The 27,820-nt window shown below is 37.1% G+C and overlaps 1 protein-coding gene across 1 annotated transcript in view; it reads left to right on the top strand.

Annotated features, from left to right (window-relative positions):
• Positions 1–26,075, top strand: part of CPD (carboxypeptidase D) — an 82,906-nt gene extending 56,831 nt beyond the window's left edge. The window contains exons 9-21 of the mRNA XM_066363590.1: positions 3,249–3,351; positions 3,834–3,976; positions 6,025–6,194; positions 8,321–8,644; positions 11,094–11,289; positions 12,086–12,221; positions 13,457–13,588; positions 14,378–14,473; positions 14,578–14,642; positions 18,875–19,006; positions 19,577–19,762; positions 20,050–20,149; positions 21,600–26,075. Of these exons, the coding sequence (XP_066219687.1) occupies positions 3,249–3,351; positions 3,834–3,976; positions 6,025–6,194; positions 8,321–8,644; positions 11,094–11,289; positions 12,086–12,221; positions 13,457–13,588; positions 14,378–14,473; positions 14,578–14,642; positions 18,875–19,006; positions 19,577–19,762; positions 20,050–20,149; positions 21,600–21,826 (2,010 nt within the window). The 3' untranslated portion in view covers positions 21,827–26,075. The remainder of the gene's footprint in view (positions 1–3,248; positions 3,352–3,833; positions 3,977–6,024; positions 6,195–8,320; positions 8,645–11,093; positions 11,290–12,085; positions 12,222–13,456; positions 13,589–14,377; positions 14,474–14,577; positions 14,643–18,874; positions 19,007–19,576; positions 19,763–20,049; positions 20,150–21,599) is intronic.
• The last annotated feature ends 1,745 nt before the right edge of the window (positions 26,076–27,820 follow it).

The following is a 27,820-nucleotide window of genomic DNA, read 5'->3' as shown; positions in this document are numbered from 1 at the left end:
AGGCAGAGGCCACAGAGCCATCCTCAGCGCCCGGACCAACTTTGCTCCCAAGGAGCCTTGGCTGTGGGAGGGGAAGAGAGAGACAGAGAGGAAAGAGAGGGGGAGGGGTGGAGAAGCAGATGGGTGCTTCTCCTGTGTGCCCTGGCCAGGAATCGAACCCGGGACTCCTGCATGCCAGGCCGACACTCTACCACTGAGCCAACCGGCCAGGGCCCTTAGCCATTTTTATTGTCTTGGCAATTGTATCTAGTTCCTTTACCTGTCACCACTGTATAAATGCTTCTTTCAAAAATTATATAATGAAAGTTATTGTGAAAAGATTAAACAATATAGATGAGCAAAAAAAAAAAAAAAAAAAAGAAAATAAACCTAGAGATCATCATTTAATATCTTGTTGTATAACTTTTAGACTTTGTATATGGCCTGAGACTAGACACCTACATTCTCACCCTCAGTCTTTTGTTGTTTGCTTTTAAAATTTAATTAGATTTTTAGTTTTTAATTTTTATTTATTTTTTTTTAATTAAGTGAGAGGCAGGGAGGCAAAGACAGACTCCTGCATGCGCCCCAACTGGTATCCACCCAGCAGACAATGCTCTGCCCGTCTGGGCCACTGCTTCGTTGTTCAGTAACCAAGCTATTTTAGCACCTGAGGTGGGGCCATGGGCATCTTCAGCACCCAGGGCCAACTTTGTTCAAACCATTCAAGCCATGGCTGCAGTAGGGGAAGAGAGTGAGAAAGATGGGGGGCTGTAGAAGCAGATGGGTCACTTCTCCTGTGTACCTTGACTGGGTGGGAATCGAACCTGGGACTTCCACATGCTGGGCCAACACTCTACCACTGAAACACCAGCAATGGAGATAGTAAAATGTATATGGTAAAATACAATTGCTACAACCTTTCAGGTGCTCATTAACTCTCACTTGGAAAATTTCAGTAATACTCTGATGAGTCTTCCTGGCTTTGGTCCATTTGAACATCATCAGAATAAACTTCCTAGAACCATCAATAAATATATCACCCTTTCTTCAGATATTTTCACTGGCTTATGAAGTTGAAATGTTAGTACTGCCTAGAACTATTGTGGGCAGAGTGGGATTTGTACTAAATGATCCAGTAAGATGTAGGAAGACCATATTAGAAAATCTGTATTTTAAAATTTATTTAAATGTTTTCATTTTCATGCGTTTATAATACATATTAGTATAGTAATAGATCTAAGTAATTTATAATTAAATTGATAGGTATATAAATATTAGTGGAAATGGAGATAGAGAGAAACATAGCAGGTGTGTGTAGGTCTTCAGTGGAAAAACCAGAAAGCAAGAGAGACCACAGCAATCTAAAATAATTTTTATTTGATAAGAAAGCAGTGGGATCATAAGCTTGTAATTGGTGTATTGTTTATGAAAGGGCATTGTTTATATGTTTTAAAGTTAAATGGTCAATTCTCAGTGATGGAAAATGGTAAATTATTATTTTTCTCTTCACACTTTTCTTTTTTTTTTTTTTGTATTTTTCTGAAGCTGGAAACGGGGAGGCAGTCAGACAGACTCCCGCATGTGCCGGACCGGGATCCACCCGGCACGCCCACCAGGGGGCGATGCTTTGCCCATCCAGGGCGTCGCTCTGTCGCGACCAGAGCCACTCTAGCGCCTGGGGCAGAGGCCAAGGAGCCATCCCCAGCGCCCGGGCCATCTTTTGCTCCAATGGAGCCTTGGCTGTGGGAGGGGAAGAGAGAGACAGAGAGGAAAGAGAGGGGGAGGGGTGGAGAAGCAGATGGGTGCCTCTCCTGTGTGCCCTGGCCGGGAATCGAACCCGGGACTTCCGCACGCCAGGCCGACGCTCTACCACTGAGCCAACCGGCCAGGGCCTCTTCACACTTTTCTATACTTTTCTATTTCCAAAAGAGAAAAATAGAATTTTGACCACCTTTTAAAGCTTAATTTCTTCAGAGAATTTCCTCTACCACTCTAGTCAGAAGTAATATTTCTCTTCTCTATATTCTAATAGCATTTATTTGTGCCTACATGATAGATTTTTTTTTTACTCTTCATTGAGCAAGGTTTACAAATGTACTATGTTGTACACCGTGCTAGATGCTGAGCACACAAAGATACAACTGTTTCCATGAGTAGTGTATTTTCTTTAGGGAAGAAAAAAGGTACAACCAGTTGTAACAGGATAAGATAATTGTACAGGCCCTGGCCAGGTGGCTCTGTTAGTTAGACCGTCATCCCCGATGCCAAGGTTGCATCCGATCCCCAGTCTGGGCACATACAAGAATCAATGCATAAATAAGTGGAACAACAAATCATTGTTTCTCTCACTCTCCCTTCCTCTATCTCTCTAAAATCAATTTTAAAAAAGATAATTGTACAGAGTGCAATCAAAGCATAGAGGGACGAAGCATAGAGCATTCAGTCTTCCTAGAAGTACGAGAAAGCGGCTGACTACTCGTTGTATGTGAATCATCTTTTCTGGACTTAAGGTTCTAGAAAACATGAAATGAAACTATGACTATGAACAGTCTTTTGGTATTTTTTTTTTTAGTGGACTTGGATTGGTTTAAATTACTTGACTTACAGCCCTGGCCGGTTGGCTCAGCGGTAGAGCGTCGGCCTAGCGTGCGGAGGACCCGGGTTCGATTCCCGGCCAGGGCACACAGGAGAAGCGCCCATTTGCTTCTCCACCCCTCCGCCGTGCTTTCCTCTCTGTCTCTCTCTTCCCCTCCTGCAGCCAAGGCTCCATTGGAGCAAAGATGGCCCGGGCGCTGGGGATGGCTCTGTGGCCTCTGCCCCAGGCGCTAGAGTGGCTCTGGTCGCAACATGGCGATGCCCAGGATGGGCAGAGCATCGCCCCCTGGTGGGCAGAGCGTCGCCCCTGGTGGGCGTGCCGGGTGGATCCCGGTCGGGCACATGCGGGAGTCTGTCTGACTGTCTCTCCCTGTTTCCAGCTTCAAAAAAATGAAAAATAAATAAATAAATAAATTACTTGACTTGTAAGCAAGAAATAAAGTCCAATTATTTACAGAGCACATAAAAATATATAATAAAGTCATATTAAGAAATCAAAATGGCATAGAAAGCTATACATTGAAAAGCCTCACTGCTTCCCATGGCTCCATGAATCTCATTTTCACCCCATACAACCTATTAGTGACTACTTTTATTATTTTTCCTTATGCTTCCTGTGTTTTTTGATGAAAGTACAAACAAATACAAATAGATTCTTTTTCCCTCCTCAGGAGAATTCCCAGATGTTTCAGGGTAGACCTTGCAAGAACATATACCCTAATGAATACTTCCCTCATGGAATAACAAATGGAGCTAATTGGTATAATGTTGCAGGTAAATATATTTTTATATTCAGGTCATATGATATAATTGGATGCATTTTCTCTTCCCTGGATGGTGCTGCTTGTTACTAATTTTTTAATTTTGAAAAAGAATCATTCTTTTAAAGATATTGTTTAAATAGTTTAAAATGTTCAAATGACCTTTTCAACTATATTTACATTTGGTGCATGTTGAATAAAAACAATGTATTAAAACTTGATAAAAGTGTTATATTTTACCTGTGGCTATTATTACAGAGAACCTTAGATGTGTTGGTAAGTGAAGGTCAGCTGTGCTTGAATTTCTCTTGAACATGAAAGTACCTGTTTTACCTGAACCACAAGCATCAAACAGCTCTCAAAGGAACACATTGTTTTTCAGCCAGTGCTGAGAAAAGATGAATTTGTTTTTTCACTGGGAATGTTGCTTACCTTTTGGAACCTGAGCTTGTTAGAATTTCTTTAGTGACTGATTTTAATTTTTTAATTTTTTAGGTGGTATGCAGGACTGGAACTATTTACAGACAAATTGCTTTGAAGTGACTATTGAACTAGGTTGTGTGAAATACCCATTTGAGAAGGATCTGCCAAAATATTGGGAACAGAATCGAAGATCTCTAATCCAGTTTATGAAACAGGTGACTACTCAGGAATGAAGTGTGAAATTCTCCCAAGAGCCTGACCGGTGGTGGCATAGCAGATAGTGTTGGAACGCTGAAGTTCCAGGTTTGAAACCCCAAGGTCCCTGGCTTGAGCAAGGGCTTGTTTGGCTTGAGGGCGGGATCGTTAACATGATCCCAAGGTCTGGCTTAAGCAAAGGGTCACTGGCTCAGCTTGAGGCTCCCCTCCCCCTTCCAAGGCATGTATGAGAGGCAATCAATTAAAGCAGCTATGAATTGATGCTTTCTCCTTTCCTGTCTCTTCCTTCCTTTCTCACAAAAAAAAAAAAAAATTCTCTAAGAGCAAGAAGGTACATGTGGTTTTCACAAAGTGATTTTAAAATACACCCTTTTATGTACCCTGATTTATTAATGTCATCCCATTACCATTAATAAAAATTTATTTAAAAATTAAAAAAAATAAATAAAAAAATAAAAAAGTAATAAAGAAGCTAACCATGAAAAAAAAAAAAAAAAAAAAATACACCCTTTTGAGTTCCAGTTTGGCCTGTTCATGTTTTAGTACATTTATCTAGAAAATCATGGATGGAAATGAGTTTAATTTGTAAGCATGGGAAAGAGTTAAAAAATGATTAAACAATATAGTGATGCTGCCTGACCAGGTGGTGGCGCAGTGGATAGAGCGTCGGACTGGGATGCGGAAGGACCCAGGTTCGAGACCCCGAGGTCGCCAGCTTGAGCGCGGGCTCATCTGGCTTGAGCAAAGAGCTCACCAGTTTGGACCCAAGATTGCTGGCTCCAACAGGGGGTTACTCGGTCTGCTGAAGGCCCACGGTCAAGGCACATGTGAGAAAGCAATCAATGAACAGCTAAGAAGCCGCAACGCACAACGAGAAACTGATGATTGATGCTTCTCATCTCTCTCTGTTCCTGTCTGTCTGTCCCTGTCTATCTCTGCCTCTGTAAAAAAAAAAAAAAAAAAAAAAAATATAGTGATGCTTTGCTCTTATTGGTTAGTGATCACTTTTTACTCTGTCTTTAAAATGGTCAACATTAATTGGATACACATGTAAGCATTTGTCAAGTGATAGAAAGATGGGCTATTTTTATTCTATTTTTTCTAGTAGTTTAGTATGAAATGAGTTATTTCCTTTTGTATGGATATACATGGTGACCAATAGGTAAAGACTATAAGAAATATGCTAATAATGGTTAATTATTAGGATAATCTAATACTTTGTGTCAGTATTTTTCTGCTTTATTCTTTTTGCTGAGTGGAATGGCTTAAATGCTCTAAATTTGCATACTAATTTTTAAAAACATTTTAGTCTAAAAATTTTTAAATATACAGTACAGTTATACAAATAAGATAACTATTATTCCTTCACATAGATTTAACAGTTTTTAACATTTTGCTGTATTTGCTTTATTTAATATAAATTATACATACACACATTTTTACTGAACTATTTCCATGTAAATTACAGCTGTTTGAATATTTTATACCTAAATACTTCAGGATGCATCTTCTAAAAATAAGGATATTCTCCTATATGCCATCCCCAAATGCCATTATCTCACCTAAGATAATTAACAGTAATTCTCTTGTATTACCTAGTACTGATTCCATATTTAAATTTTCCCCTCTTGTCCCCAAAGTGTCTTTTTATAACTATATTTTAGAACCAGTATGAAGTCACATTTCATGCATTGTTTTGATTGTTATATCTTTTACTCTCTTTAATCTAAAATAATTCTATTTTTTTAAATGACATTTTTCTTTTAAAGAAGCCAGGTCAAAATGTCCTATATTCTGAAATTGTCAGACGTGCTAAAGTTTAAACTGTATATTTTGTAACTCTTATGATAAATGCAAACCTAGCTTATGAAAAATTAGCCTTTTAGAAATTAAAATATTTTGTTTAATAGGTGTTTACATTTAGCTTTACTCTGAACTCCTAAATTCCTATTGTTCCACATGTTTACATTATTCACAATCTGTTATTTTAGATATGAACTCCCAAAATTGTTAGATGATGATCTTGATGTCCTTGTACTTTATTCAGGTTCATCAGGGTGTCAAAGGATTTGTCCTAGATGCTACAGATGGCAGGGGTATATTAAATGCCACCATTAGTGTTGCTGAAATCAATCACCCAGTGACTACTTACAAAACTGGAGATTACTGGCGTCTCTTGGTTCCAGGAACTTATAAAATCACAGCATCTGCTCGAGGGTGAGTGACTGAATACTTTGAAATTGAGTGCTTGGGAATAAGACAAATATACTTCCATTGTGGAAGATTATTGCCAGAAAATCCTAAAGAGCCTACACAACCTTGAGTGTAATACTGAAAGTTTAGAACTGGTTCAAATTTAGAACTGGTCCTCTGGTTGCAGTGAGTATATGAGCTATCAGGTGTAAGAAATTTATGAAGTTACGCACCTTGAGCAGTGGCCTCTTCTACCCTCCTGTTCTTAGATTACCTGCCCCTGTCTAGATGTAAAGCCATAGTAAGAGATTTCCTTCACTATTGGTAACTCCTGGGAAGTATCTGTCATCTGGGGGGAAAAGACTCCTGTTCTGCTGCATACTTAAGTCATGTTATCTAATAAATACTTTTTCATAGACATCCATTTATATTAGTGTACATTTAATGCCTTATTGCATCAGTGAAATTTTCTTTCTTTTTGCAAATTCTTTAAGAAAGGCTATTTTTGCCCTGGCCGGTTGGCTCAGTGGTAGAGCGTCGGCCTGGCGTGCAGGAGTCCCGGGTTCGATTCCCAGCCAGGGCACACAGGAGAAGAGCCCATCTGCTTCTCCACCTCTCCCCCTCTCCTTCCTCTCTGTCTCTCTCTTCCCCTCCCGCAGCCAAGGCTCCACTGGAGCAAAGTTGGCCCGGGTGCTGAGGATGGCTCCGTGGCCTCTGCCTCAGGAACTAGAATGGCTCTGGTTGCGACAGAGCAATGCCCCAGATGGGCAGAGCATCGCCCCCTGGTGGGCATGCCGGGTGGATCCCGGTCGGGCGCATGCAGGAGTCTGACTGCCTCCCCGTTTCCAACTTCAGAAAAATACAAAAAAAAAAGAAGAAAAAAAAAAAAAAAAAAAGAAAGGCTATTTTTACCCTTTTTACAGGTTTTCTTTCTACAAAGATATATTTACTTAAAAGAAAAAAATGGACTTATAACTTTATTTCCTTGGAAAAAATTAATTTTATTTCTTTTCTCCTTTACAAACAGCTTAGAATTGGAACCACCTGTTTAATCTGAAACATCATTTTTAACCTCTTGTAGCTTTCTTTTTTATATTTTGATAAGTGTGCATGGGACCACAGGGTCTTTTCCTGCTAGCTATCTTATTTCTGAAGAGTTATTTTGAATACTCATTGGAGTAAGGGCAAGTATATGAAAATATTTGTAGTTATCATTACCTTTTTAAAAAAATATTTTCAAATATTTAGTGGTCTATAAATTGATGGGTTAGAACTTTTCACTAATGAGTAATGAAGTTGTTTCTGTTTATTTTCCTTTTTGACATAGTATTAGAAAAACTAAAGCAGCAAGGTACCTGAAAAATAGGGCAAGAATGGGCCCTGGCCGGTTGGCTCAGTGGTAGAGCGTCAGCCTGGCGTGCAGAAGTCCGGGTTCGATTCCCGACCAGGGCACACAGGAGAAGCGCCCGTTTGCTTCTCCACCCGTCCCCCTCTCCTTCCTCTCTGTCTCTCTCTTCCCCTCCCGCAGCCAAGGCTCCATTGGAGCAAAGATGGCCCGGGCGCTGGGGATGGCTCCTTGGACTCTGCCCCAGGTGCTAGAGTGGCTCTGGTCGCAACAGAGCAATGCCCCAGAGGGGCAGAGCATCGCCCCCTGGTGGGCAGAGCATCGCCCCTGGTGGGCGTGCCGGGTGGATCCCGGTCGGGCGCATGCGGGAGTCTGTCTGACCGTCTCTCCCTGTTTCCAGCTTCAGAAAAATACAAAAAAAAAAAAAAAAATAGGGCAAGAATGATGTGTTTGGTAGATATGTCCTAAGTTAGTACCTCTTAAACTTTTCCAACCATATATCCCGATGATGGACAAATGAACTCAGATTCCAGGAGACATGGGGGTATCCACTACAATTACAAACTTGCTTTTGAAGTCGTCTATTTAATCTTAAAAACTCATTTAAATATTTTAAAGTCTACCCATGTCTGTTCGTCAATGTTTAAAACAAATACTAAATTATCACAAAGTTAAAAATTTGACTCTTTTAGGAATATGCACTGCATTTATTTCAAGAATTCACATCATCTGCATGGCTCTGTTTCCCGAGGGCTTGTGTACTCCAGCTGTAGAAGTGTGGTCTGATCTGTCTACTTTATCACAGGTATAATCCAGTGACCAAGAACGTGACTGTAAAGAGTGACGGAGCTAGTCAGATCAACTTCACACTTGTTCGATCTTCAACAGATTCAAACAATGAATCAAAGAAAGGGAAGGGAGATAGCACCAACACTGAGGATGCCAGTGATCCAACTACTAAAGAGTTTAAGACTTTAATAAAAGACCTCTCAGCTGAGAATGGTTTGGAAGACCTCATGTTACGCTCCTCCTCAAATCTGGCTCTTTACCGATACCATTCATACAAAGATTTATCTGAGTTTCTGAGAGGACTTGTAATGAACTATCCACACATTACAAATCTTACCAAGTGAGTATCACCTTCTTATTACCTCTTAATGCATTTCTTTTTCTTTCTTCCCTTTTTCATAAAGAAATTACATTCAGCATAAACTATGTTGAATGGTTCTTGTAATTTATTTGGGAGCTGAATGTATAGAAAGTTTGTTGGAGTTCACATATTTTGAACGATGTTTGCTTGGAAAGCCTTCCAACAATGAACCTCAGAAACTTTTATAAGGAACATTAGAGGAGAATTACTGTTAGATTAGCAATGTGTGTCTTGTTCCTCCAGGAAATGTAAAATTACTCATTCTATTGATTGCTTTGACTGATTTAAAAACCTTTTTTACTTCTTCACTGCAGATTTATGTTCTGACTAAATATTATTGTTTTATTTTGCCGAGGGCAAGGGACAAATTTGGAACTATGAGCAATCATTCTTTTTTTCAAATTAGCGAAGCCTGGTTGCTGTCATTTTCTGTATTCTAGTCTAGCAATTTTGAACTGGTATGCCACAGTACACTGGTGTGCAGCAAGAATTTTTAAAACCTACAATACCTGACTATTTAGTCTGGAGCACTGACATCTTTTCCCTTAGATTGTCAAATTAAAAAATGACAACAGCCAACACAACAATAGCTATCCAGTATCAGTCAAAATTAATACTTTTTTAAAAAATGAGATAGGCAAAAAATATATTTTTTGGTGTGTTGCAGAATTTTAGTAATTAGTTTGTGTGTGCCATGAGATGAACATGGTTGAAAAATCACTGTTTTAGGCTATTCACAGTTGAACAGTTGCTGTTCCCCAAAGCCGTATGCAATATTGGCTTATGTAAAACTGATGGCTGAGACTTGACCTTCACTTTCTGGGGTTTCTCTGTCTCACTTTCACTGTTTCATTATAAATCCTTTTTGGGTCTTGTTACAATTACTCCAAAATTATTTCCTTGATTTGTTGACTTCTATTGTTTGCTTCTTGAGGGCCTTTGCTTTACATGTTGCCCTGAGCTGCATACCTAATGGATATTATCTAGCTCTTTACTTCTTTACTTCATTTTTCTTCATTGGTTCTTTTAATTTTACAGCAAATTTAGTTGCTCAAATATTGGTTGATAATGTTTATAGATGCAAGGAGTGATATTTACTTTGGCAATGCCAATGATCTCTTTCCTCATCTGATTCTTGAATATTTCTGCCAAGTTTAGGTTTTAATATTGTCTATCTTAATGCCATATAGATCTTATTTTTAAATAAGCTGAGCCAGAAAAAATAAAATAAAATAAAATAACAAGCTGAGCCAGGATTTATTAATCCTTTAAAAATAAAACTTTCTTATTATTAAATAAAAAATGGGAAATTATTTTGCTCCCCATTTACTTAATTCATTTAAGTATTTTCAACTTTCCAATTCAAGATAACTTTTTAGTTAAATATCAGGCCTTGGCCAGTTGGCTCAATGGTAGAGCGTCCATCTGGCATGTGAATGACCTGGGTTTGATTCCTGGTCAGGGCACGCAGGAGAAGTGACCATCTAATTCTCTACCCCTCCTCCCCTTCTGTTTTTTTTTTCTCTCTCTCTCTCCTGCTCTTACAGCCATGGCTGGATTGGTTCAAGGGCATCAGTCCTAGGCACTGAGGATGGTTCCATGGAGCCTCTGCCTCAGGCATTAAAAATAGCTTGGTTGCAAGCATGGCCCCAGATGGGCAGAGCATGGGCCCCAGATGGGGGTTGCTGAGTGAATCCTGGTAGGGCAGCATATGGGAGTCTGTCTCTCTTTCTTATCTCTCCTCCTCTCACTTGGAAAAGAAGGGGGAAAATATTTCCCCCAAATTATACAATCCCTGCCAATGGCGGGGCACAAAATAGTTTAGATGTGTGCTAACTATCATTGAATAGCATTGTCAGAAAGCAATAATTTTTTTATTCTATTTATTAATCGTTCTAAATTTAATGTGAATATATTTTTTCTAATTCACTCTTGTAGATTTCCCTTTGTAGCAAAGAAAGCAGGCCTTAACAGTATCTCTTGGGCAAGCAGAGCATTTTAAGTCATTTTTACTGTGACACTGGTATTACATTTATAGGAAAGTAAGAAGTGTCTAAATTAATTTAGACTTGAAAAGTAAGATTCTCTACATTTGTCTGTATTTATATTTTTCCACAAAAAAATATGTGAGTTAATGTAAAAGTCACATGTTAACAAATGTTAGTGTAGATTGTAGAAGATAGGACAATATTGTGAAAATTGTATGAGAATAGCTGGATTTGGAGGAATGCCAGGTTAAATCATAATCTTTCACCACTTCTCTGTGGTCAAGGAAAACTAATTTTTTAAAGGTCTTCTGACACAATGATTTACCTTTAAAGACTTCTTATGTTTTGTTTTAATTTCTTTTTAAAAAAATTTTTATGTCAGCATTAACATTATATAATGTTTGATTACTTGCTGAATTTTTGTTTCTGGTTTTTGAAAGTTTGGGACAGAGTGCTGAATATCGTCAAATTTGGTCCCTTGAAATATCCAATAAGCCCAACTTATCTGAACCTGAAGAACCAAAGATTCGTTTTGTTGCTGGTATCCATGGAAATGCTCCAGTTGGAACTGAACTGCTTTTGGCTCTGGCAGAATTTCTCTGCCTAAACTACAAAAAGAACCCAGCTGTTACCCAAGTAAGAGAATAGCTTGTTTTGACGTGCTTTAAAAGGAGAAAAGCTCAATGATACATTGGGATCAAGGCACCATTTTTGAAAATTTAATTTTTTTGTCAAATTTTAGACAGAGGCACTTTTAGTGCATTATAAACATAACTCTTTAAAAATAGACCATATTTACAGGTACTCATTGTTAATAATGTCTTTCTGTTTTGTTTGTTTGGATACAATTAAGAGACAAAGGAAAAAATATTAAAGATTTCCTTTCAATCCTCTACTCCCTTATTTAATAGTCAAGCTATCTTTCCAACCTTTACTTACAGTTTTGTACATTCTAACCTGAGGGACCTCCTTCCTAGTTACTTATAACTAAGATACTATAGTAAAAAGTGAGGTGAACAACAAATAGTTTTTCTTCTTCTTTTTATGCAAAATTATTGGACATCTTGGCTGACTAGAGAATTTAGAAAAAGCAATATGGCCATTGCAGCACAAAAATGTGTCATGGCATGGGTATGACAATATGCCAATTAAACCTTATTTACAATAGAAAACCACAGGCTGGATTTAGCCTGCAGGCGGTGGTTTCTGACCCCTGTTGTAAGACGTCTCTGTGAACATTAGTTCTGCAGTAGTTTTTTGTTTCTTTTTTAATATGCTTGAGGCAAGAGATAATTTTATTATTATTTTTTTTTAGTTCTGCCTTTTAAACGTGTTTAAAATAAACAAAGAGATTTTTCCATTTGAGCCATGGTAGATGCTTTTTGAGTCCACCTACAGCTAATAAGCTCATTGACTTCTGTTTTTGTTTTAGTTGGTTGACAGGACTAGAATTGTGATTGTCCCTTCTCTAAATCCAGATGGGCGAGAAAGAGCACAAGAGAAGGACTGTACTTCAAAGATAGGACAAACAAATGCTCGTGACAAAGACCTGGATACAGACTTTACAAGTAAGACTAATTTTTAGGCCATTAAAGTACTTTGCAGATAATTTTATTTCTCTTTGCTAGAATGGTTGATCTTATTTTGTAGATGAGTACTTTTTTCTAGTTGCTAGATGTAAGGTCTAAATAAATACATCTAGAAAACATTTCAAATTTTTCTCCTTTATAATTTGCAAATGTAATTCAAGTTTTTTTCTTAGAAATTCAATCAATATTAGGGAGTTCTACTAGTAGTCATACAGAGTTGTTTATTATCTCTCTCTAACCTCCTCCATATGTGCCTAACCATGCACACACATGCACATGATATGTGTATGTTGATTTTAAAGGGCCTGTTTCTTTCTTACTAAGATCGGGTCAACATTTTTCATTGAATATATCATTGACATCTTCCCATTTCAGTACTTATAGATTTATAACATTCTTATTAAAGGCATCTTAGTATGCTATTAATATGACAATACTCTATATCATTGAACCATTTCTGTACTGATAGACAGTTTCTTCCTAATTTTTTGGTCTTGAAAATAATGCTTCAGAAAATACTCTGCTTTCTGAAAATCTTATTTTCCTTCAAAGATAGGTTATGTGTTCCCTAAGTTATTTATTTATTTATTTTTAAATAAATAAAAGAAGAGGGGAGATACCACTCCCACATGTGCCCCAATGGTATCTACCTGGCAACCCCATCTTGGGGATGATGCTCAAGTGCTGAGCTATTTTTAGCACCTGAGGCTGATATGCTCCAACAGAGCTATCCTCAGTGCTTGGGGCCATGCTTGAACCAATTGAGCCACTGGCTGCAGGGAAAGAGGGAGAGAAGGGGCAGAGGAAGAGGAGGAGAAGTAGATAGTCGTTTCTCCTGTGTGCCCTGACTGGGGAATCAAACCCAGGATGTCCGTACACCTGTTGATGCTTTATCTACTGAGCCACAGGCCAGAGCTTCCCTAATTTATTTTTAAAAGTAGGATATGTTCCTCCTTTTTTGTTTTCAGTAAGAATTTTCTTAAACTTGCTTAAAAAGTCGTTAACCTTTACACAATTATCTTGAAGTATGCAAACTCCCCTACCTTTTAAAATGTATGTTTCTTACTTGAGATAGTGGCTTATAGAGTAATAAAGTATTTACTACAGATTTTGTTAAGTCAGCCTTCTGATTGTGTTCAAATAGAGAATATTTTCTTAGCTATTCATACTAAAAGTTTTAAACTTATTTGATATTTTACTTTTTTATTTTTTAGATAATGCTTCTCAGCCTGAGACTAAAGCCATCATTGAGAATTTGATTCAAAAACAGGACTTCAGTCTTTCTGTGGCTTTAGATAGTGGTTCAGTGCTGGTCACATACCCATATGACAAGCCAGTACAAACAGGTATGTAGACTATCACTCCTATTTGAACTTTGACAGGAAATTCCAATTAAGTAATGTCCCTTCTAAGTTTTTTTAAATGTTGAGCATTTGAGCACACTCCCTGAGCAAATAACCAACCTGATATGATTGTATATACTATCAACAGTTCAAACAGTTCCTTTTAAGAGAAAGGTCAGACCTAATGATGGCCTGGCTTTGTTGAGTGTAGCCATCTTGTCACATCTGTTCAATTTGTTCACAAGCATTTATTGAGCAATATTATGTGTGTATACAGTGGGAATATAAAAGTGAACAAGTCACAATGCCTACCTCAAGGAACTCACAGGTGACCAAATAAATATTAATTCAGAATTGCCCTTCCCCACTTTAACCCTTGATTGACTAGTTGTACCTTATGTTATGGTGAGTTAAACAATTGCTTGTTGATTCTCTTTGAGGCCGTTGTATATGGGGATAGTTTGTGTCATTTTCAATGAAGTTTACAAGGAAAGATTATTATTAGGCCACAGTTACCTGAAAATGTAGTAAAACATACCAAAACAAGTTTTATTTTGGTGTGATAGCCTGTTTTCTAAACTAACCATTAGTACCTTTTAATGTAAGAAAGATGTGTGTCTTTTTAATGAGATTATTCTGGGCTATACAGAACCTCAAGTTTAATTCTAATAATTCCTCAATAAACTTCTGTGGCGTACAAGGAGGAAAGAAAGATGACAGGTGTCCATGAAGTTGAACTTGGAGACAGATTTTTTGGTTTTCTCCACTGACCTCCGAATTTTTTCTTGGTAGTGGAAAACAAAGAGACTCTGAAGCATTTGGCATCTCTTTATGCAAATAATCATCCATCAATGCACATGGGTCAGCCCGGTTGCCCAAATAAATCAGGTAGGTATTTTTCCTGCCGCTTGTTATTACTGTTGAGCTTCGGGCAGGGGAAGGGTCCTTGTCTTACGGTTTTGTTGATCCTACATCTCTAAATGCTTTTATAGATGAGAATATTCCAGGAGGAGTAATGCGAGGAGCAGAATGGCATAGTCACCTGGGCAGCATGAAGGTATACTTTATAGAGTACAGTGAGAATGGAATTATAAATATTGGCCATTGACTTTTATCATACAAGTGAAGTGGATGGCATCTGCTTTATGGCTTTCTTGACATGTTAGCCCTCAACTTAATCTATGACAGCATTTGTTTTTGCCATCTAATCATTTTTAATGTACAATTTTGCGATATTCGTTACATTTACATTTACAATGTTGTTCAACCATCACCAGTCCAAACCATCTACTTGCAAAACTTTTTCATCACTCCAAACAGAAACTCCGCACCCACAAAGCAGTAACTCATTCTCCCAGCCCCTGTTAACTTCTAATCTGCCTTCTGTCTCTATATATGCGCCTAGTCTAAATATCTTATGAGTGAAATCACACAATATTTGTCCTTTTGTATATGACTTCTTTCACTTAGCATAATGTTTTCAGGGTTCATCCATTTTATTGTATGTTTTAGGAGGACTCCATTACTTTTATAGCCAAACAATGTTCTATTATATGTATATACCACATTTTGATTATCAGTTTATCTGTTGATGGATACTTAAGAGTTGTTCAATAACACTGCAGTGGACATTTGTGTACAAGTATCTGTTTTAACCTGTGTTTTTAATTCTCTTGGATGTATACCTGGAAGCGGAATTGCTGGTCATATTCTAATTCTGTTTAACTTTTTGAAGAAGCACCAAACTGTTTTTATGTTTCTACCAGCATCGTGCAAGGATTCCAATTTCTTCACATCCTTGCCAATACTTTTCCATTATTTTAATTACAGTCATTCTGGTATGGTAAGTGTGAAAGTAGTACCTCATTCTAATTTTGATTTGCCTTTCTGTAAAGAATAATGATATTGAACATCTTTTCATGTGCTTGTTGGCCATATGTATATCTTTGGAGAATCTAGTCAAGTTTATTGCCTTTTTTGAAATTGGGTTGTCTTACTGAGTTAAACATTAAAGTCTTATCATATGTTTGATTTCCCAGTAGTATGCCCCATTCTGTAGGTTGTTTCATTTTCTTGATAATGTCCTTTGAGTCACAAAAGTTTTTAATTTTAAGTCATATTTACTTTTTCTTGTTGTTGTTGCTCATGCTTTTGTCATATTTAAGAACTTATTACCACCTGACCAGGCAGTGGTGCAGTGTATAGAGCATCAGACTGGGATGTGGAGGACCCAGGTTCAAAACCCCAACATTGCCGCCTTGAGCGCAGTCTGATCCACCTTAAGCGCAGGCTCACCGGCTTGAGCAAGGGGTCGCTGGCTTGAGCATGGGATCATAAATATGACCTTATGGTCACTAGTTTGAGCCCAAAGGTCACTAGCTTGAAGCCTAAGGTCACTGGCTTGAGCCCAAAGTCACTGGCTTGAGCCCAAGGTCGCTGACTTGAGCAAGGGGTCACTCACTCTGCTGTAGCCCTCTGGGCAAGGCACATATGAGAAAGCAATCACTGAACAACTAAGGAGCTGCAACAAAGAATTGATGCTTCTCATAACTCTCTTCCTCCTGTCTGTCTGTCCCTCTTTCTGACTCTCTGTTTCTGTAAAAAAAAAAACAAAAAAAAACCTTATTACCAAATCTAAGGTCATGAAAATTTACCCCTGTGTTTCCTTCTAATTAGTTTTATAGATTTAACTCTTATATTTAAGTTGAGCTGATTTTTTTGTGTATGATATGAAGTAGAGTTCAACTTCACTTATTTATGTGTGGAAAATCTTGTTTTTTGAGCACCATTTGTTGAAAAGACTGTTCTTTCCCCATTGAATGGTCTTGGCACCCTTGTCAAAAATCAATTGACCATAGATGTATGGGTTTATATCTGGACTCTCAATCCTGTTCTATTGGTCTATGTATCTATTCTTGTTCCAGTATTATTATTTTTATTTTATTTTTTTTTTTTTTAGGTGAGAGGAGGGAAGATAGGCAGACTCCTGCATGTGCCCTGATGGGGATCCACCCAGCAACCCAACTCGAGCCAATGCTCGAGTACAGAGCTATTTTTAGCACCTGAGGTTGATGTACTCCAATGAAGCTATCCTCTGCACCCAGGGCCACACTCAAACCAGTCGAGCCACTGGCTGCAGGAGGGGAAGAGAGGGAAAAAAGGAGGGGAGGGAGAAGATGGTTACTTCCTGGAATCGTACCTGGGATGTCCATATGTTAGTCGATGCTCTATCCATCGAGCCATCAGCCAGGGCCCCAGTACTATTATTTTGATTACTATAGCTTTGTAGTAAGTTTTGAAATTGGGAAATGTGAGTACTACAACTTTATTATTTCCCAAGATTGTTTTGGCTATTCAAGGCTCTTTGCAATTTTATTTGTTTTTTGTTGACAAAGACAGAGAGAGAGACCAAGAGAGGTACAGATAGGGACAGACAGACAGAAAGGGAGAGAGAGGTGAGAAGTATCAATTCTTCATTGCCTCACCTTAGTTGTTTATTGATTGCTTTCTCATATGTGCCTTAACTGGGGTGGGGGTAGGGGCTACAGCAGAGTGAGTGACCACTTGCTCAAGCCAGCAACCTTGGGCTCACGCCAGTGACCTTGGGCTTCAAGCCAGTGACCTTTGGACTCAAGCCAGCAACCATGGGGTCATGTCTATGATCCCATGTTCAAGACAGTGACCCCGCACTTGAGCCAGATGAGCCTGTGCTCAAGCTGGTGACCTCGGATTTCGAACCTGGGTCCTCTGTATCCCGGTCTGATGCTCTTCCCACTGAACCACTGCCTGGTCAGGCTGCAATTTTATTTTAATTTTAAGATAGTCTTTTTATGCACAGAAACGCTGTTGGAATTTTGGTAGAGGTTGTGTTAAATTTGTAGACTACTTTGGGTGACATCTCAACAGTATCATCTTCTTATCTATGAACACAGTATGTCTTTCCATTTACTTAGGTCTTTAATTTCTTTCTGACAGCATTTGAATTGGTTGTCCATCTACTTAAAATTAGTTAGGAGTTCTTAGCAGGTGGGAGGTTAGCTTGTCATTCCATTCACTGTGCAACCAGAAGATTGACTTCATAACTATGTTACAGAATTTACAACTATGTTACAAATAATTATGTTGCAGAATTAATCAATTTGATATAAAAGAGAGCAACTCTCAAGGATGCCATAAGAAGTTAAATACAGAAAAGTTTATACCTAGTTAGAGATGTAGCCTTCTCTTCATAAAGAACATGGCATTTGGGTGCAGAGATGGTGAATCAGCAGGACATTTCAGAAAAAGGAAACCATATGGGCAGAAGTCAATAAGCAGTCTAGTTTAGTTAGAATATGAGATATAATGGAAAGCAGTGGAAGACGAGAATGAAGAGTTTGGGGCTTTGGATGTCTTGTTTTAGTAAGGAATGGGGAGCCACTGAAGGTCTTGAACAGATATATAGTGACATGATCTGAACTGTTCTATGGGAAAATCTCTTAGCAGTGAGTTAAGATAATTTGGAGGAAGGAGAGATTTTGGTACAGGGAGACTGATATAGAATAGCCTAGATGAGTAATAATGAAGGCCTAGATTGGGGTAGTGGCAGTGGGGGTAGAGTCAAGGGATTAAGTTTCAGAGATATTATAGAGGTAGAATTGATAGAATTTGGCAAATAATGGGTTATAGGAAGACATTGAAGTCAAAGACAAGAGATTTAATGTCTTTGTGATAAAATGAGTTAATACCATTAACTGAATTAGGAAAAAGCACAGATTTTTTGGAATAGGTGGTAATTTAGGTTTGGAACCTGTCCACACAAGCAGTTCCTGTGCCTGGATAATTGATTTATTGCAAACAGTAGCTGTTTGAATTTTATATTCCAGGCTTGAGGTTGCAGATTGAGGGTCTCAGAGGACAAGTGTTTGTGTTTCTACCTCCAGAGCTCCAAGAAAAGTAAAGTTCCAGGGTTTAGGGGGAAGCTGACTTATTGCATGTACTTATTCATTCATTTATTCAGCAAATCCTAATAAACCTTCTCTACCTGTCAGACATTTATGGGAAGCACGGGAGATAAAAAATGAATTAGACGTTGTCCCTGGTCTCAAGGACCCTCATAGGAGCAGCCGTGTTTGTGACTGATTATAATACCAAATGATTTACTTATATTCGCCATAAAATGCTTTACAGATTCTTTGTTTACATTACCTAGGTTTTCTTTTTATTCCATTATTCTCTTTGTTGTATTACAAAGCCTCACTCTTTTATTTATTAATTTTCCTACATTTGCTTTTGAATTTTATATTCCAGGATTATAGTGTCACCTATGGCCACTGTCCAGAAATCACAGTTTATACAAGCTGCTGCTACTTCCCCAGTGCAGCACAACTCCCTTCCTTGTGGGCAGAAAATAAAAAATCTCTTCTTAGCATGTTGGTGGAGGTGAGTCTTTCCCTTTTAAAAGAAGCAAACTCCCAGGAATATGTTCAATGAAAACCTTTATCAAAACATTTTCTTTAAAAAAAAAAAAAAACAAAAAACATTTTCTTAATCTTTTACTAAAATATATTATTTATTTTAAATGTATATAGAAGGAAGAATTTTGTTCAATTTATATTGCCTAACTAGGTACCATGACTTCACATATCTGGAATCTGCTGTAATTTAACCCTGTGAAAATTTGCATGTTCTTTCATTTGAATATCACATAGAGTTAATCGAGACAGTGTACTATGGTGGCAAATCATTAACGTCATCAGAAGGTTTGGTTCTAATACTTGTGGCTTTGACTCTATTAAAGTTCTCTTTTCCCTTACTGCCATCTCTATGTCTCTGAAACAGTGCATGAGTAGCAAACAAGGTCCAAGTTAATGGAGAAGAACAAATGAACCAGTTTTATGGGGATTTTTGTTGTCTTGTTTTGTGTCTCTTGTTTTCGTAATGCCTTATACTATTGCCTGTAGACCATCTGGCATTATGAAAACATAAATTTGGATTTTAAATATTTTTCAGGTTCACAAGGGAGTCCATGGGTTTGTTAAAGATAAGACTGGAAAACCAATCTCTAATGCAGTCATTGTTCTCAATGAAGGAATAAAGGTACACACAAAAGAGGGAGGCTACTTCCATGTCCTATTAGCCCCAGGTGTCCATAACATCAACGCCATTGCGGATGGGTATCAGCAACAACACTCACAGGTAAGAGAGTCAAATTGAGTAGCATCGTGTCAATTCTTCTCCTTAACAGTACTTCTATTTATTTTGAAACCCGTTAGAAAGCTTGTGAGAAATAAAGAAATAAAAAGCATGATCAACTCTTGATTATGATATTTTGTCTTTCTATCTTTTAGCAATAAAAGGGAAATTTTTATACCATTTTGTATACTTTAAATGATGGTGAATCATTTATTGATTTGCTATAAAGGCTCTGGGACACAGTATCCTTAAGTAAACTTTTTCATAATTCTTGTGCTTGATCTTTCTAGGTCTTTGTGCATCATGATGCAGCTAGTTCTGTGGTGATAGTGTTTGACACAGACAATCGGATATTTGGTTTGCCAAGGGAGCTTGTGGTAACTATATCAGGTAAAAAATTTAAATTTTTAGTAGTTGAAGTTAACTAACCAGTTCTGACATTTTAATTTGAGAGTAGATCACTTCTATAATCACCTGAAGTTAGGCATTTTTCTTTTAATGTCTCCTTATCTAAACATGATTTTTCTGAATACTGTTCTCCCATGTTTTCATGGCTTGCCCCCTCACGATTTTAGGTCTGTACTCAAATGTCATCTCCACGGAAAGGCTTTCCTGATCACCCGAACTAAAATAGTACCCTGCCACTATCTCTAACCAACTTGCTTCTGTTATACCACTTATCACTATCTGACATTAGATTTTATATTTAGTCATCTGTTTGTCTATATTCAGTTTTTCCCACTAAAATGTAAGTTCTGAGAAAACAGAGTTTACCTGCATCGCCAGTGCCTAGAACATGATTCACATGTAATGGGTCTGAATGAAAAGTTGTTGACTCAGTGAATGATTTGCTTTATTATTCATTTCTAAGATCCTAAGTCCCTTGGACTATGACTTATATTAGTTCTGTTTTACTCTGATTCTGGAAGGAGGAAATTTTTATTTTCTCTAGGATTAATATATGCCATTGTTTGAATTACTAAAAGGTTAGAAAAAAAATGTGGTAAAACAAATACTATGTTGTATCTTTTGGACATAAAGAGCCTTCATTCTGTGCACCTGAAATCTATAATTTTATTAACCACTATCACCCCCATAAATTCAATAATTTTTTTTAAAAGAACTTTGGTTCATTTCTAAGTGCACTTGGATTTGATGCAGTATAACCAAGTTTTATTACGGGTGTGTGGGAGAAAGATCACCAGTTGAAGGAGAGTAGAATACTGGAAACATGCTCAGATCACAGCACCTGTCATAGACTGTTTAAAATAAAGAGTTCTTAGCTTGACTAAGTGAATCACTTAGTGGTTAGAAACACAGGAGCTAGGATTCAGCCACGGTTTAAATCTGGCTCTGCCACCCATTCACTGTCATGAATTTAATTTAAATTATTATCTTATTATTTCCTGTTATTAAGTCTCTTATGTTGATAATTTTATGTACAAATCTTAAATTAATGAGGATTTCTAGGTGAGATGAAAATTTACTGGTAAGAAGCCTTTAATAAGTTGCAGAACAGTGGACACAGTTTGATTTCATTGTAGTAAAATAAAAATGTATATACATACACATGCATGAAGAAAAATCTGGAAAATATGCATTAGCATTGTTAAAAGTGATCTTGAGATAACGGAAATGTGAAAATGTGAAGTTTTTGGTTTGGGTTTTTAGTATTTTTGCTATCTGTGTTTTTCTAATTTTGCATGCTATGTACTAGTTGTTTTTAAATACATGAAATAAAAATAAATGAATCGTATATTATTAAAAGTGCCATTGTAAGTAGCTGTTTATTTATGTCCTTAAAGTCAAACACCATTCATGTGGTGGTTTTGTTTGGCAGGTGCAACCATGTCGGCATTGATCCTCACAGCTTGCATTATTTGGTGTATCTGCTCAATCAAGTCTAACAGACACAAGGATGGCTTTCATCGGCTCAGGCAGCATCACGATGAGTATGAAGATGAAATTCGGATGATGTCAACTGGTTCCAAAAAGTCCCTTTTAAGCCATGAATTCCAGGATGAAACAGACACTGAAGAGGAAACATTATATTCTAGCAAGCATTGAAACACACACTATGCATATCTCCCAGCATAAGACCCAAGAAAAATGACAGTTCCTTTTGGGAGACACTACATTACAGATAGAGACTATTTTGCTTCTTCAAAGAGTTTTGGGAAATTAACTTGATAAATTTGTATTCTCTGTGGATTTGGTTGGCATTTCTGAACTTCCCCTCCTTGAAGTACTCTGACCTTTTTTTGTTTGTTTGTTTGTTTGTTTGTTTAATCTGCTTTCTATTTATGCAGCAGAGATGGGACAGCCACTTTGTTTCTCCTTTTAATTTAAGATGAGCTGTTTGGAGCTTATGTTATAACTGCATAAAGCCAAGTAGTGGATGGTGTATTTTGCACATCAAGTGTTTCCTAGTGGCTTTAGCCCTTTTTCTTTATTTTAAATGGCCAAAAGAATCCAGGAACATTAAGGCAGGGACAGCAGTCAGAATCTGACATAAAGCTTTAAAACTCAAGGTTTTTTTTAACCTACTGAGGAGTTCTTTTCTCTAGTTATTAAATAGTTGGAGTTTCTCTTATTATTCAGGTTTAGTGGAGGCTGAGTTGATTTTTAAACATGTAACATTAGGAAATGAATAAATGGGCATCCACATTTGCTTTCTACCTGCTCCAAGGCTAGATTAGAACTGGTGGCCTGTGCTGTCAGCAGGATTTCACTACCTCTGTGCAAGTCTTAGCAAAGTTTTAAAGATCCATTTTAAGGAAGAACTTCTTGACTTTGTGCTAAAAGATCTAAATGCCTGTTTGGAGCTAAGAGGGAGATCTAGCAAAAGCTATAACTCATGTTGCCTGTCTTTTAACTTGTTAAAAACCCATAGGTGCTGCTGCTTTTATCTGTGAAACACTAGTTATTCTAGGAATACCTGATCTTTAATATTCCCTAAATTTGAATCTTTTTTTTATGTTGTACACTTAGGTTTTCAGATTACCCAGCAATCTACAAGATCTGAATTCTGAAAATATCTGGGAGTGTGGAAGAAACCTACTTGGCACATTCTTAACCTACATTTGAATGTAAAATATCTATACTTCATGCTCTAGCATACTGTTACTGAAATAGCTTGGCCAGTCTAATTCATGTAGATCTCTGCAAGTGATTGGGTTCTTTGTCCTAATATTTCATTTGACAGTATCTTTTTTTTTTTTTTGTCAACCAATTTTATTAAAAGTTCAGTTGAAAGCATTTAAATATGGCTTTCTCCATTTAAAAAAAAAAGCTACGAACTGCTGTGTGATGTAACACTGTGGTAAGAAAAGTATCATCCTCACTGCAGGTTGGGTTATTGCAAAGACCTAAAAGATTTGCATTTTATCGTGTCGATAATATCATGCTATTCAATAGAAATGATGCTTTTTGTAAGTATGAGTGTTACCAATGATCTAATGGTTCGATACCTTTGAATGTTTTAATGGTCAGGTTGCTGCTGAACTTGTACAAATCAGGGGATCAAAAAACTTGCTCTCATCTTTTCAAATTGTATTCTATTTCCATTAATGTATCAGTCATCTCAAAGCCTTCATGGGGAGTGGTTTACCAACCACGTAAGTCATTCAACCAAATTTTGTGAGGAATGCACCCAAAATGGCTTTATTAGAAAAGATTCAGTTCAGCAGGAATAATGAAGTCATGGCATTTATTAATGAGTATCTTTGATAAATTTGTGTTGTTCAAGATTAAGCCATTCTGGTATTAATCCTGTTATTAACAACTCTAAATTTTGAGTCCTTCCCACCCCATTCTTACCCTACCACATACATAGAGTCTGTGGGGTGCTAATATTTAATGAAATGTATATGATTTTCAATTTCTAATAATACTTTACATTTTTTTTAAGAAGATGATGTGGTGGTATTGCTCTTTTTAACATTATTTTTAAGATTGAAAACTTAAAAAACCAACAAAGGGCCTGGCCAGCTCTGCTTGAGACATTGCAGGAAGAAATTAAAGTCGATGTGATAGCCTTTAATTAATTAGGTCTTCACTACAAGATGCCTTTTTTTTTTTTTTTACAGAGACAGAGAGAGAGTCAGAGAGAGGGATAGACAGGGACAGACAGACAGGAATGGAGAGATGAGAAGCATCAATCATTAGTTTTTCATTGCACATTGCGACACCTTAGTTGTTCATTGATTGCTTTCTCATATGTGCCTTGACCGCGGGCCTTCAGCAGACCAAGTAACCCCTTGCTGGAGCCAGCGACCTTGGGTCCAAGCTGGTGAGCTTTTTGCTCAAGCCAGATGGGCCCTCGCTCAAGCTGGCGACCTCGGGGTCTTGAACCTGGGTCCTCCACATCCCAGTCTGACGCTCTATCCACTGCACCACCACCTGGTCAGGCTACAGAATGCCTTTTAAATTAATTTCTCTCCTGAATTAAATATGTCTTTAACTGTATATCACAGTGGCTGGAATCCATGCCTTTAAGCATGTGTAAAATTTTTTTTTAGAAATGAATGTACAAGTATTTCTTTTCATAATTTTTCCTGGAAAGAAAACCAAATTCTGCTCTAAATCTTTCATCTCGAATGAAATTCTAAATAATGCATTGTTCTGGAAATCAAGGCCTGTCAGCCTGTGTTACCTATTAACATGAATGTACAGGATCATGACTACTAAGACTGTTCTATGCCCTGCTTTTTCTTTTATTTGTGGATCTAATCTAATATTAGACCACATTAACTGCATAAGGCATTGAAGCCATACAGGATGGGGTATGCATATTTTTGGTGTTTCTCCTAGAGACTTTCCATTTCCTTGGGAGTCATGGAGGCAAGTAAGTATCTCAGTATTATGAAATTTGACCAAACCTGAGTTGTGCCTTTCTTTACTCACAAGGCATGTTTTGTTTTGTTTTGTTCTGTTTGTCCCAGTGATCAGTTGTAAACCTTTTTTCCTCCCAGGTCCTTAATAAAAGGAAAGTGATTGAGTAGGTAATGTTCAAAGTGTCTGCCTGTGTAAATGTACTGATTATGCAGTTCAATAAGATGAACTTAAGTTAATTTCAGGAAGAAAATCCCTTTCATTTTGATGAATTTTGCCGAATATTTGGATAGTGATTGGGATCCCATCCAGTTGAGGAATGCTTGCAATTTTTAATGGAGGGAATTTGCTTTGGGACTTTGTCAGCCTCCAGAAAAAAACAATGTATAGTTGGCCCAGTGTGATTGATTGGTTTACCTTTGGTAACTCACATGAATGGGATTTGCTGAATTGATGAATATTGAACTTAAAGTTAATTATGAGTTGACAAATAAATAAAAGGTAGTGCTTATACCTGAGCTTAGTGTGTTTCTGAGCTAACACCAGGCTACTCAGTAACCGTGACCCGTGCCTCCATTTTTATTCTCAGCAGTAAATAGTTTAATCTTCTTGTTGCTAGAAATGCACTTGTGCCGGGTTTTGTCCCTGCTATATTAAAAGCTTCTTGGGTGTGAGTGCTGTACCTAGTGCCCTATGTTATGATTCTCTGGTAGAATTGTTTTTAACAGAAGCAACTTTATTGTTATTACCAAACAATTCCACTTTGTTTGATGTTCAATGATTTTTCTATCTAGCAACTTTTTGATAACTTTCTTGTGTTTCTGATTTGTTTTAATTAAAGCAGATTTTTGGGGGATGATTAGAGTCCTTGACTAATGTCAACTGAACTTGGATTTATAATTCATGAATAAATGTCTCCCAACAACCATTTCTTCTATGTTTTAGTAATAATTAATACTCCACTTGATTTTCAGAGTATTGTCCACATTGATTTTGATTTGACAGAATAGAATGAAATTTGAAAGTAGGCTACCATTTTGAGGCCATTGGACATAAATTATGTAATATGTATGATGATGACTTTTATAAATGGTGTAACATGAGTTTTTAGCTACATTCTGTGCTGGCCATGCTGCAGATTTTTTGGAAGTATGACATGATGTTTTTTTAAGCTCAGATTAAAAATCAGTTTTTCACCTCTCCATTTTCCTTAGAGTGACATTCCCCAGCTCCAGAAAAATCTATAGCTATCTATCTATATGAGGTGCCTAACACTCATTCATCTCAAGTGCTTCGGTCTTTGGTTTCTTTCATGCACTGTGCCTTCAAAATGAAATTTTTAAAAGGGACTATAAACTAAGTTGAATCCTAGTTTTAAAAAGTTAATCTGTGTAATTTATGTGAAATCTAACTGTAATGAGGTCCTTTCTGTTTTTTATATGTAAACAGATCTAATCCTGTATAAAAGTTATTTTATGATGTTTGTCTTTGTGTTTTGTCTCATAATCTCTTTTCAAAAGCAATAGACCAGAAAAAATTATTGTTCCAATTTGAAAGTTTATGCTTAGTTTTTCTACCCCTACTAGGAGAAAAATAAGACAAGACTAGGAATGTAGGGTGTAAACTACATAGGGTGTCTGTCTGAAATTGACTCAAAACAAAAATGTGTTTCAGAAATATATTATATAGTAGCCACATTTCTCCTTTCTGTTTGTAGCTTGACTGGATTGATTTCTGTCCAATTACTCTACAATGAACACCATAGAATGGGCCATTGAAAGGTTTAAGTACCCATTTTAAACTTGTTTGCTAAAATTTTGGCCCTTTTTACAGAGGAGCTCAGAATAATTTATCCTGGCAATTCTTGGCTTAGTGGAGATGAGTTCATTTTACAATACTTTGTTGATACTGCTGCTCTAGTAAGAATTGGGAAGCAAAGTTAAATGAGAAACATGAGCTCTGCTGACAAGGAACTCCAGACCAGAAAAATAGAAATAGAAATAGCTGTATTTCTGTAGTGACTGGTTCCTCTGAAAAGAAAGTCTGCTCTAGAAGTATAGCATAGAGATTTGAGCATGGACTTCGGAGCTGAACCAATCTAGGATTGATTCTTGGCTCTGCCACTTGCTCCCTACGAGACTTTGTTTTTGTACAAGTTTCTTAACATGCTCCGAGTCTCAATCTCTGTACTGTACTAGCTAAGGAATCATTTCTGATAGGATTGTAATGGGAACAAGTGAAATAATGTTAGCAAAAGGCCCAACATTGATTTGACTCAGAATTGAGTAACTGGTGACCAGCATTATTTGCTGTTTTCTGCTCCCTTTGAAAGTTATTCTTATCAAATATATGAACAAAGGATCTGTTTAACAGGTGACCTTAATCTAGAAAAAGTCCCTAGACATAAATACTAAAAAACAAAACAACTTTGAATTCCATTATGTGATTCCATAGATTGTCTATAGCATAGCAGAAAAGTTGTAAAAATTGTGCCAAATGCCTTATATTTGTCTATAAATAAAATTAGATTGTATTTATGCTTATTCAGTGGAAACAGCCTTACTTAACTGCTACGTGGAGTCAGAATAGTGAGGATGGTTCCTTGTTCCACAATATCTGAAATATTTTCCTGAATTTTTGATAGGAGTTTTCTCATAACTGAATCAGGACCCTTTTGATTTGTATCATGAACAGTACTCTGATTATGCTCAAGTTTTCAGATTTCTAGAAACTGTTTTCAGCAAACAGGAATGCTCAGTGCTAAGACACTACTCATTCTCTTTTTTAGTTAAATTGCCGATGATTCTATGGTATTTATTACACCTCAGATAAATACCTCATTACTTATTACTCACAATTTTAAAGTAATCAAATCAGCATATAAAATCCAATTTTAACTTTAATATTATAATGTCCACTTTAGTCAGTAGAATGTTCAAAGAAAGCATATTATTTCTTTGGCATTTTCGCTGGAGTTGGATGGAATCCTATTCTCTATTACTGTGTAACAAATGTAGATAGGCAAGCAAGAATTGGAATAGAAAGGTGTTCAAGCTTAGAGGCCAGCCTGTAAGAAGTTTGAAGACAGGAGGGTGAGAAGATTGATTAGATTGAAATTTTTGGTTTCTGTAAGTGGGAATACTATATTGAGACAGATGCCTCATTAGAAGCAATATAGTTAAAGCTGTAGGTAGAAAATATAAGTAGGTGGAGAAATTTTAAATGGAA

This window comes from Saccopteryx leptura, chromosome 2, assembly GCF_036850995.1.
Source record: "Saccopteryx leptura isolate mSacLep1 chromosome 2, mSacLep1_pri_phased_curated, whole genome shotgun sequence".
NCBI lineage: Eukaryota > Metazoa > Chordata > Mammalia > Chiroptera > Emballonuridae > Saccopteryx > Saccopteryx leptura.
This window is presented reverse-complemented; position numbering and strand designations above follow the sequence as displayed.